General features: G+C 37.2%; 1 protein-coding gene across 2 annotated transcripts in view; it reads right to left on the bottom strand.

Annotated features, from left to right (window-relative positions):
- The window catches only part of exoc2 (exocyst complex component 2), a 108,039-nt gene that overhangs the window by 73,581 nt on the left and 21,674 nt on the right, over nucleotides 1–12,784 (bottom strand). For both annotated transcript variants that reach the window (XM_088644047.1, XM_088644048.1), the window contains exons 4-6: nucleotides 12,610–12,736; nucleotides 4,880–4,993; nucleotides 1,189–1,313 (exon numbers count right to left, since the gene is read on the bottom strand). In XM_088644047.1, coding sequence (XP_088500173.1) covers nucleotides 1,189–1,313; nucleotides 4,880–4,993; nucleotides 12,610–12,736 — 366 coding nt within the window. The remainder of the gene's footprint in view (nucleotides 1–1,188; nucleotides 1,314–4,879; nucleotides 4,994–12,609; nucleotides 12,737–12,784) is intronic.

The raw sequence follows: 12,784 nt of genomic DNA, 5'->3' as shown, positions 1-12,784 counted from the left end.
AAAGGCTTTTAATTTACATTAACTGAAAAACAAAAACAGTTATCATGTAGATCAAAACTGTAGCTGGGTAAGACCTTACTAGTTTAAATCATGACAAGGGAATCAAACTTTCCTAAATACAGTACCACAGTAACATTCTCTTTAATCAGCCCAACTAAAAGCTTAAATATGTAAATAAAAAGCCTTTCGACATGAAAATAGCTTGGCCTAAAAAGGTTTCTTTCCTTCAGAGAGATGCTTTGTGAGAGGAATAATGTCGCTAATTAGAACAGTATTTCCAATAACTGTTTTTCTTGACCTTATTACCGCAGCTAAAATAAACACGAAACAATGTACAGCACAGTCTTGCCTCTCGTTGCCACCCTAGCTAAAAGGGTTTGCTTGTACTTCATCGCTGTAGGTAACTTGCAGAATGACAACAGACTAATGGATGAACCTTTTAAAAAGCAAGGACTCGGCAATACGTCTTCATTTTCTAGTGTTACAGAAATAATTAAAACAAAAAGCTTTCCTAAACAGAACAATGTTACAGCTCTCCATATGTTTCAGTTACAGAATACGCTAGCATAGGATAAATGAGAGAAAAACAATGCTATTCCACTCTTTCCTTCAATATTTTATCTGTTACTGTGCAGAAAAATATCCACACATTTTTTGTTGTATAACAGGGGATGTGAAGCACATGAAACTGAAATGTCTGTTTTAGAAAGCATTCACATTTTCTTGGTAGGCTGGCGAATGCTTTAGAGAATTTCACTGCCGAGCTAGAGGTTTGTAAATTGGGTTCCTACTTCCTACTTTTTGTTTTGCACAATGTAATACAACCTTCCCTAACTTTTATTTATGCCACTTTCACTGTGCTGTTGCATTGTCAGATCCTGTATTACATTTGCAGAGGTTAAAGTCCGAGACTTGTATCTAGAAGGTTGCGGGTTGAAATCCGTGGTGAGACACCGCTGTTGTGCCTCTTGAGCAAGGCACTTCATCTGAACTGTTGCAATACAATGCCCAGCTGTATGAAGAGGTGCAACTGAAGGCGGTTTGGACAAAAAAAGTCAGACTTGCTTAATAAACTAGTAATTGAGTAGCGATTAAACTAAGCCCTTCTATAACAGCTTCTCACTCAAAATATGAGACCAGTGCTTACAGCAAAGCAGAAAGTTGCAAGGATTCAGATCCCGCATTTACCTGCTAAGGCATCCTGCGCCTCGAAGAAGGTGCTGAGGCCACCCTTCACATACGCCAGGCTGCCTTCGTTTTTCTTGTTGGACTGCTTCCGCAGGTTCGTAGCTGCAACACGGAGCTGATCGAAGCTGAAAGAGGGCGACAGCATTAGAATCCTTCTACTGACTACGGGCCCCAAAAGGCACGGAGCTGAAAGGCTTTCATACTTAACAGGAAAGCGCCCATTTGACAGGCTGGATATCTGCAGTTATTTATCAAACCTCATCACATATATTTACCAGACCTCATCACCTGCATATTTAACTGCCCTTGTTTTGATTACTGCAATGTTTTTCTTTAGACAATAAAAAATAAAACTGTCTATATAAGTTAAAATAATACTGAAAATTATGTCAATACAAGAGAACTACAAAAGCTAATGTCAGTGTCTCCTGTTTGCCTTTGTATGTCTTAAATGATAAAAAAATCAGTCTTGGATTCTCCCTTCAAACCTTCAAAATTGCAGAAGCAGACTACCACTGGCTACCATTCAGTTTCAAAGCTCATTCCCTTCTGTAATCTTTCTGATTACACTTGAAAACACAACGAATATCCAGTACACTGTTTTGTATTTTGTTTTGTTTATATCTCGAGACACCTTAAACAGATCATTCAAAATGTTTTCGCATTTCACAAATTTTCCCAACATTTAAAAAATGAGCTCATTCCCTTCTGTAATCTTTCTGATTACACTTGAAAACACAACGACTATCCAGTACACTGTTTTGTATTTTGTTTTGTTTATATCTCGAGACACCTTAAACAGATCATTCAAAATGTTTTCGCATTTCACAAATTTTCCCAACATTTAAAAAATGAGCTCATTCCCTTCTGTAATCTTTCTGATTACACTTGAAAACACAACGAATATCCAGTACACTGTTTTGTATTTTGCTTTTGTTTATATCTCGAGACACCTTAAACAGATCATTCAAAATGTTTTCGCATTTCACAAGTTTTCCCAACATTTAAAAATGATCAGAACTTTAAAAAACAGAAATAAAAAATTAAAACTGTGGGCTTATACTGTCATAAAGTTTATCCGACTGTAAAATAGATAAAAGCAATTCATAAAAACTGTGCCTCCTATTTTCATAAACAGTAGTACGTAGTATTTCTCTCCCATTATAAAAACCAGAGAATACATCAAACGATTGTTTAGCTCAATGGTATTTTTTTTAAAAAAAAACAAGCTTTCATTCACCTTCTGTCAACTGCCAATACAATATTTTTGTTTTATAGCCAGTCAGGCAATTAATGTGATTGCAGTTTCCTGTTACCTGGTGGATGGGCCTGAAGCCCTCCTTATTTATTTAGACTTGTCATGACGTTCTGTCAGGAAAGCAATTTTCGACCCAAATCAGAGTTTCCTCCAAGGAAAAAACACACATATGTTAAGCAAAACACTGGAGTTCCCAATATTCAGGGTTCCTGTTATCTGGGTTAAATAAAGTGTATGGAAGTGTAAGAAGGGCACTACCTTCAAAACAGAAGAGGGTAGCATAATGTGACAGAGTTCAGTGATGTTAAGTACAGCTTGTTCAAGTCTGTTTTTTTTCATTCTGTGAAACATCGGGAGTGTGATTTATTTCGGCAGCGAGGCAAGGACTTCTGACAAAAACGGCAGAGTACCGCCTTCAGTACTGTGGGGTTCATACAAAGCGAACTGTGTGCCTTAAAAACACGGCCATTTATTGCTTGCGTAGGCCCTGAAAGAAGCCAATCAAACCTTATAAAATGGGAAGGAAAATCTGTGCAGTTTTTAAAAAGATCGAGCTAAGGTAGTTCACTGCAGCAGGAAAAAAAAGGGGGTCAGTGTCTTGGCTGCCAGGTTATGCAGTAAGGAATACAGTTAGTTTCCCCTAATCACAATCATTCATTGGAAGTGCATGTTGATTTATTATAAAAGTACCTTCCCCGTATGATATATGCTGGGTTGGAATAAGACTTGAATGAGACTTCTATTCACATCAGACTTTAAGAAGTAGGTTGTTTGTTCTGAATGGAAAAGAGAGAATAGTAAACCCCACCAAACTACTATCAAAGTGTTCTATGCTCAAAACATTTTTTTACAGAAGTCACCTTACACATGAATTAGCTTGCTTGTCTTTTATGACTGCACTGAGATATAGGAGGTGATGTCAGGAGACGAGCAAAGTGAATAACAGATGCCAGATTGTGGCTAAATGGTTCTAAAAACTACAGAAATGGGTTTTATAGTGGCCGCAAATCGCGTGGCATGTATCGGGAATGGTGCCGACCTGACTTTGTCGCTCTCTATCACAATTAGCACCATGAAAATGAGATGCTGGGACTTTACCTTGTGCTTGGTTGGGTATAAACCCTCCAAAAATGTGCACCTCCTCTTACTCTTAATGTGCAAACTACTGTAAAACCAAGTAACCCAGATCTATATGAAAACACAGTCACAGACCTGTCATGCACTGCAGAAGAGCAGTGGTTGTACATTAGGAGCTTTTTTTTTTACTATTTTCCAATGACTATGTTGATTATGTTCAGATCCATCACTCCATCACTTTCTGCCTGAACTATAAAACATGATTTCCATATCATACTGAACATACCAAGGACAATGCATCAGCAAATGATTTCTCTGCATTTTCCTGGTGAAATGAAGTGTTATAAACTGACCTCTTACAAAACATTTAAAATAGAAAAGTGAGGGGTTTATATTTTTACATTGTAAGTGAGTAGTGGCTATAATTAAATCTTAAATTGAATTTGCAGTTTGGTTTTGCAGTAAACCACCCATGCACATGAACCTGCTGAACAAATAACAGAAATACATTATCCTGAACACAATTTATTTAGTTTTAGTTAGTAAACAGCAGTGGCTAGCTGGATCTGTAGAAGAGAAGCAGGCAACTTAAGTTCTTGCTCTGCTAAAAAATTATATTTTTATTTTAATTCCCTCAGATGCCTATTATTGAAACGCTGTGTGGAAAAAATCATTGTTGCTGAAGAAGAGAAACTCTAAAACGTGCAGGGTTGTGTGCAAGCGCTCACAGACTATGCGAATATACTGGATAATAACTTCCTCATTGCACTCGCTCTGACTCACTCTTCCTAGCTGGGCTGGGTCAGTTCTGTATACCTCACTGCTATGCAGCACGACAGTGGTGATGGGGCAGTTCAACAGCGATTGCCGTGAAGCAAAACAACCGAGCTGTGAAATCTTCATTGTTTTGACACTACAAACTGTTATATGTTGGAGGGATTTGAAGATCGAACTAAACTAAAGTTAAACCTAACCAGTGCCAGTGACATGAAGGCAGTGTACAGAACAGACCTTTGTTTTCCCCCTCATGAACAGCAAACAACACTGCTGCCCTTTGAAGATCCTGCTGGCCGTTGCTGACGTTGTCTTTGCAGGGATTGTTGGGACAGATGGGCCGAATGCTTCCTCTGTTTTGTAAGCCTCTATCTATGTTCTTCTGTAAGATGGTGCAGCCCTGTTCTAGTCAGTAAGGGGGTGTCACCCAAACATCACCCCCCTTTCCATAAAAGGTACTTGACAAATAAGTGTAAGGTCAGGAACCAAACACTACGCCTGGGTTTTATCCCACATTCTAAATATCTGTTTTCCAAATATGACTATAAGCTGAATCTCCATTATTAAAAACATAAAACTCACCTTGTGAGAGAATGGTTTTCTATAAGATACCAGGTGGCAGAAAAATTTTCACTGGTGAAATCGCCACTCATTCCAGGAAAAAGGCTTTCCAAATCCTTCTGCGGGACTTTTCCCCTGAAAAAATACAAAATGGTCACTATTTTCAAAGCAATATTAACTTACTGTATCATTGTATTTCCCGACTTATGCCAGATATTTTTGTTATATTTAAACCTGCTTCATTAATTTTAAATTAATTTAATTTGCATTCAAATTAAATTAATTTGAAAATGTAGGTGTCCTCTTAAGCATTGCTATTTCTGTCACGAACTTACAAATTTCCCCAAAAAATAAACTTAAAAATATGGCATTTCATTGTTGTCTTCAAATTACCTAGCAGAAAACACAAAGAAATTAAATTGTCTGTGTTTTGGCAATAAAACGATCAGAAAATAACACCAGAGTTAAAGAAAAGATTATTTTAAAACCTTGAAAGCCTACTCTCAACAAGAAGATAAATGGCTTTCAAGCACTACTTACTAAGAGCTATTTTTCAGTTTTGCATAAACTACATGCCCCTGGAGAGTCTTTATGGGAAGAGGAGAGCAATGCATCTGACCTCTAACAATCACTCTGACCTCTACTGCCCAGTGATTCCTCACTGTCTCTGAAGATGTGCTATAGACCTGGGCTGTGATTCACTCTTACATAAAATTTAACACTGTCTTTTCTTTTTTCACTTAAACTAGAGCTGTCAGCAAAAGCCATTGCTTTCTTGCAGGAAACCTTGCAGAATTCAGTCCACTGACAGAAAGTGTCAGTGTTGTGTCATATGTTGTATAAACACACAATAAGAATGTGCTTTGGTTGGTAATAATTACTTTTACTTTTGCTTAAGCAAAAACAATGTATATTTGTCACCAAGAAGATGCCTCCCAATATAAAACAGGCAATTTTAACCCTTAATGTGTTTATGAGATGTCTGGAGGCAAACATTTGGGCTGTCTGCTTTTCCTCTCTCTTGACAGGTTAATGAAGAAGTGCATTTAAGACCAAATGCAGGAGGCATTTCTTTACCCAAAGAGCTGGGGGACTACAGAACAAGCTACCCAGCCATGTGGTTGAAGCCGACTGACTTCTTTCGAGAAATAGCTGGAGAAGATCATTGATCGATTAACTACTAATAATTACCAAACAGGTGGATTTGCATTCGTTTTTTTTTTACAAAAACAACATACAATCGCACGGAATCTTTCTTATGTGCTTATGACTTTGTGGTGTGGGTATTGAGGATTGATGTGATATTCTGGTTTATAATACATCATTATACATCCAATATTTGAGTTCGATGCTGAAAAGAGCTACAAGACGCTGCTGCTCAACACTTTTTAATGACAATCTTTTCAGATTCCACAGCACACCTGAGGTTTTTCCCTGGCGTTCTGTTTGGGAAGTACTGTCTTAACACACCCTTCAAAAACAGCCTTACTAGTTGAGCCACTCAACACCCATCACTGAACACTGCAAAAAACATGCAAGGATGACTTAAGACCGCTTACCAGCATTTCAGTGAACAAATTACAACACAGGGATATGACTAGAATATGTTTGAGTAATTGTTTCTGCAAACAGCTAAGAACAAAATAGTTTTTTTTCTTAACCAGTCTGCCCAGACTTGTAAAATGTAATAAAGCAGATAAACTGCTGTCCAGCATCACAGGGCTCAAGGAGAAGACTGAACCTAGTGGAAATCCTGGATGAAAATAGTGAATGTGTCTGGCATAAGTCAGATGTACTAAACAAAAACTGCTAAGCCAAGTAGTTAATTGCTAAAATGGAACGAGATTATTCAAGGCATAAATATTTTTAAAAATTTTATGAAAAAATCCCCAGTGCAGAACTAAAGCCTAAGATGTTGTTTCACAGACATCAAGACCGATCTAGTACTGTGATTAAATCACTGTTGCAGATTTGAAAAAAAGGCAAAAATCAGAATGCTACTTTTAGGCCAGATTAAATCAAACACTTCGATGCACCAATGAATCACATATTACAAACTGTATTATGTCATATAGCGGGACTGTAATTTGCAGATGGCATGTGGGACAAAGTTTTGGTTTAATCCTGGTGTTTGCCTTAGTGTTTCCCTATTTACTCAATTTTAAAAAATCAATTCTCTAAAGACTGTGTAAATAATATACCAGTTCATGAGAACAGTGTGATAGCTACGTCTCCAGTACTGTCTTTTCTGTGAGTAACATTTGCATTTGAAGAAAGATAGAACAGGAAGATGCCAGGAGACCATCTCATCTACAGCCAAAACAGGAGACCAGGGGAGTTTTTACAAAAGTGCTGTTAACACAGACTTTTTGTGTTTTACAGCATAAACATTTTTCTCCTTTAAAACAGGAAAACATATTGAACTGGTCATGCAGTCCTCCATTTCTACAACACAAGCTGCTGGTCAGTTTTTCACTTCCTTCTACACCAGATGCAACCCTATTTGGTTTCAGCAGGAACACACTATCCCAGCTTTACTTCCACGGAAGACCACACTTATTCAATTGGACTAATTATTCACTTTAATGGAAAAACTTAACATTTATATCCGGGCCTGATGTGTTCTAGCTACTGCAGCACAAATTAAGTGCTTCTTTCAAATCATCGGCTGTAAAAATGCCTAGAAACATATTACATATGAGCAGATGAGCGAGTAATTACACCAATTAACTGTGAATTTATACTTGAACAAAACAGGATTATGCACACAGCGCAGCAAGAACAGAGCTAGACATTCATGTCTACACACTTCATTGTTCGTTTTAATGAGAAAGTTATGTTTGTTCTTTATTTTAACCTATGAAATTTTCTGAGTGTAGGATAAAGAATGCCAAGATATTTGCACTGAATGCCAAGATCTGAAATGAAAAAGCAGTGTGATGTCATTGCAGCTGGTTAATGATTGCTAAGAGTGATCCGAGACTAAATTGAGTGCGGAGAGCAATTTTAAAGAATCAAAACCATTTAGTTATTGCCATTTATTTACTATGCACGTCAAACAGTTTGTTGGCCTGTGCCAAACCTGTATAAACTTCACAGTGTAAAAAATCAAGATAAAAACAAAAACATTTGGGATGTTCCATGTCTTTGTTATGTGTATCAGTGAAGGTAAAATCTGAAAACAATTTATTTAGTACGGGAAGAAAAAAAACTTTTGAAAATGTGGACCAATACCACGAGAGTAAACTCTGGTTCTAGGGCGGATGCTGTCCTGTTAAGCCAGTGAAGTAACAGAGGATTTCCAAAAACCACTTTGAAAACTTGCATCATTTCGGTATGAAGGCATCACCATGCAATATAAAACCTACCAGAAGAGGGCAGTGCAAGACAAGCTTGTTGCCCTGGTTCTTCAGCAGTCTGCGTGGGAAGAATTCACCAGTGTGACGGAAGGGTGGCTGCAGACTGCACATTAGAAGCCACCCTGCACTGTTTTTACACGCAGGGTTTCATTTTTTATATACTCAAGCGGTTTTATCCTCGCTAATGACCCGTATGCTTTCTAACCTGGTCCCCAGACTGTCTTCTATCATTTTACTGCCCATCGCAGCGATTCGTGTATTTAGCTTTTCAGACTAAAAACGCGGTATGATTTAATAATTGTCATCACTAGTAGACGAATTTCCCTTACTGAAAGATACATGAAAGCTTGATTTTAGCAATGGTCAACGACGGTATTCACCTCAGAAAGACACTGCACACGTTCTCCCTCATCTATCATCGCTGAAGACAGTCGAGGTTACGGTACTCACGGCAAGTTAACTTTAATATAATAATAAAGTGCAGGGGATTTGACTTTTTGAATTCCTTTAAAATACGAAGAGTAAAAGGCAGTTTCCTAAACTGAGACTCTCTAGTGAGCTTCAAGATACCAATTATTCCAGTCTTCAACGGAGCACCTACACTAAGGAGTAAAAACAGTTGTTGTTTTTCCTGGAAAGGGTTCAGTATACTACAACAGTACATTTACAGTACAGATTAGACTTTTGTTAACTAATTAATTACTTAAACGTCTGGCATTTATAAGGGAGAAGTTCAGGTAAGGTACTGCTGTTGCATACATTATTAAAATGTACAGTATCAATATGGTAGTAAACTTAATAATTAGATAAATGTTTGCTTTGTCAGAGCTATTAGAGTTAATAACAGGACACTTATGTGAGATTTGATAGTTTATTCTGAACATTTATTGATAGAAGTTTGCATTATAAGTAATTTGAAAAACTACAAAGAATGGGAAACTTTCTGTGAGCAATACCACATTTTAATTATAACATTCAACAAGAATTTGTTCAGTATTTCTTTATGTATTTTATACTAAATCAATTTACAAATAAAAATCAATTTCAAATAATGTATTTACTTAAAACCTTGTTTGCCGACATGTCAGCCTGCTATCAAAAAGCACACAAAAAAATTCACTATTTAGTAAACAAGATAATTAAAATCACATAAGAGTGAAAAAATCTAACGTTTGTAATTACTGCATATGCTATGCACTAAATATCATTTTTAAAGATTTAAATATTTTAAATTATACAGTAAGTTATATCCCTTTCACGACAATCTGAAATGGACCTGCTATTTTAACATTACAGTTTAATAGCTGTCACAAAAATAATTTTATGATACCTTATAGTAGGAATAGACAAAGTAAATATTTTGAATCCAGATGTTTTAATTACTATTAACCAATTTTAGAAAAAAATACTTGCTGCTTATATGAGATCTCTACAAGCTATTAGCAGATCATTTGGAGATACAGGAAAGACAGAAAAAATGCTAGACTACCCCTCTCTGATGTTACACAGAAGTTATGCTTTTCTTTGTCAGGTTGTTTAGATCCCAGATTTCGCCCACATAAATTTATGTTATACTCTAAAGTTACTGAACACAACCGAATCTGTTTCTTCCCAAGAAAAGGCAATCCAGTAACAGAAACATCCAGCTTATTTTACACTTTAAGTAAAGTATAATGCAGAATTGTTCACTCTCACATTAACAATAAGTTTGGAATATGGTACAAAAGTGCAGTATTTATTTTGAAAGGAAATGCTTGTGTGAAATGTATTTTTAGCATTTAGGAGTTTCAAGATGATTTTTTTGCACTCATAAAGGGGAAGAAAGCTAAATTCATTTTTAAAGGGTTATACGCCTTAAGTTGTTTAAAAGTCTTTATCTTTTCCCTATATCAAAATATAAGCTTTAAAGTGGAGAGAAAATAATCTAAATCTTTTTAGACACCAAAAAGATCTTTAGTCACTTATATTTTAGTCATATGTTATCTCACATAACATCATCTCTCATGCACTTGAATTAAAGATCGAGACTCCCAAGTATTGCTGAACTCAATTTTAGAAATCCTAAAGCAGCCTTTGTGTCCATTTCTTACAGATGAACACAGAACACTGAGAAGTACTAATGTTACAGGAAAAATCCTGAATATTTTAAGATATAAACTCTGATTTTCAATTCCCTTTCTGAAAGACACAAATTATCTCACTCATTGAAACGATCTGAGAATGTTACAAACATCCCAGAAGGGCTTAAAAGTACATATGCTAACAACTGGTTGTTATTGACCATTTTATTTATAAAATGTATATCAAATTTAGGTGTTCTTTGCAGATTTATGAGAGCTGGGCGGAAATCCACTTCTTTTTACCATATTCTGTGTCAACAGTACAGAAAATTTCCATAAACATCTATGTTGTAATTACGGCTGCTGACTCATCTAATTCTGTGGGTGCTTCGACAGCTTCAGTTAGGCAATTCATCACACAAGAGATGCTGAGGATCCTATTACAAGCACTTTCTCTGGCTTAGTCACTCTATCTCCTGAATCAGTTTCAACTAATTAGTTTCAAAAGCCTGATTAGGCAACCATACACACAGATACATGGGGTGTTTAACACTTCTCATTAACTTCTGATAAAAGTGTTTCCAACGGTGCCTATTTCCTATTAACAGTCTCAAGATTCATTGGCTGGGAACTACAGAGAAAAAAAAACAACCTTTTTGAGTTAAAACTTCATGTTTAGACTTTGGTACCTGATGATGATCCTTTGGGATTAAATGGCTTCTACCTATCCTACTTGCTTACTCGTTTTATAACCTATGTGCTCCTAAATTAGATTTCCCCTGCTTTGCCTGTACGTTAACTGGATAACTAACTAAGCTAACTAAGCTATTAGCACCATTTTTTGCAGGAGATTTAGTTTTACAGCGATTTGTTCCATAAAAACATCATGAATTTCTAGGATCATTTTTTTCCATTTTCACATTTTGTCTTTGCCGTGCCTACGTTTAGTCTCTTGAAATGTAAAAGGTATGCTAAAGACTATAAGGTCATGTTCTTCTACACTACTACTACTGATTACTACAGCTGACTATCCTACTACTACACTAGATCACTACACCTCAACTGCACTGATTAATGAAGGTACCAGTTCATGCTCACAAATCTGTCTCCTTGTTCATATCCAATACATATCTCACCAGACGGTTTGGGGAATCAAAACAGTCTTGCTGTTGGAAACGTTACATGTTGAACTTCAATGATCAAAACAACCTTTTGCAAATTATTTCCCTTTTCCAGGAAATGGAAATCTCACGGACACTGCAATTTAACAGAGTCATAGCTCATATTTCTCATTACTGTTCGATGGACTGCCTAGCAACGTAGCAGACATTTTATCCTTGTTAAAGAAGATACTTCAATTCACACACTGAAGTCTGCTCTCACAAAGCAAGGCTCTTTGATGTCAGCTCACAGTGCCGAGTTCTGTTTTGTGTATTATTCTGTTGTAGTGACAAGCTCTACAAAAGGGCTGCAGATTAGAGTTAAAATAATGTATTAATGTAGTTCAGGTGGGGAGCTGTGTCAGCATGCGTAGGCTGCAAAGGAACAAGTAATAGGTTCATTCTATGCTGAAAAGAGAAGAAAGAAAACGCAACGTTTCGGCCGTGGAGCCTTCTTCAGGTGTGAACATTAATATATTAATGTTATAGATATGGACTGCCAGGGTCAGAATATTGTAAGATTTAAAACTCTGAGCTTGCCTGTCAACTATGCAGAGCCTGAATATGACAAACCATGTCCCAAAGATCACAAAAATAAAATGTAACTAATCACAAAAAGCATATGAAGTAATCAAGGCATGCAATTAATGGAGTCTGCAATCTGGTTTCTAACAAGAGCAGTCCCTACCAAGCTTTGCAATGCATTTTACTAATAATTTACAGCTCCCAATCCGCTCAGTTATTCGTGTGTTTAGTACAGATGATTCACACATCAACACGTGTTTGTGTGCGACTCATGACTACGGAAGAAGCACCAGAACCCTTGAAAAGGGGGAAAGAAAATTTCTCTAGCGCTGTAAATCTGTAACACTGACACATTTCAGAAGACAATGTAATTTACTTGTGTTTACATAGCTAACTGACAGACAAGGCAGTGTGCACAGAAAAAATGAACCCAATTAATCCTTTGCACATGGGCTTCCTGATCGGCAGTTTCCTTCTCAGGCCGCCTGCGCTGAGAGGGAACCTGGAACAGTGCATCCAGCTCCCTGCCATCCTTTCATTATGTCTCTCTTCTCTAGCTCTTAATTTGCCTTAATCCAAGCCTGCTGGAAACAATCAAGCCCTGGAATGCTGCTGCTCGAGCTCCAGATTCGCTGTGGTTTACCTACTTGTCAATGTCAATTCCGAGGGGGTTGGCTGGCCGCAGGGACAGTGGAGAAATCCCTTTGCTTCGGTCGGTGCGCATGTCGTAGTAATTCATTTCGTCGACCCATACGGCAGACTGGTCCAGGATCCCTGCAAGGCGAAGAGCAGAACTTCGGACTTTGCTGTGACGCGGCGAGG

This window comes from Lepisosteus platostomus, chromosome 8, assembly GCF_059453375.1.
Source record: "Lepisosteus platostomus isolate fLepPlt1 chromosome 8, fLepPlt1.hap1, whole genome shotgun sequence".
NCBI lineage: Eukaryota > Metazoa > Chordata > Actinopteri > Semionotiformes > Lepisosteidae > Lepisosteus > Lepisosteus platostomus.
The sequence above is the reverse complement of the archived record's forward strand: the minus strand, read 5'-3'. Positions and strand labels throughout refer to the sequence as shown.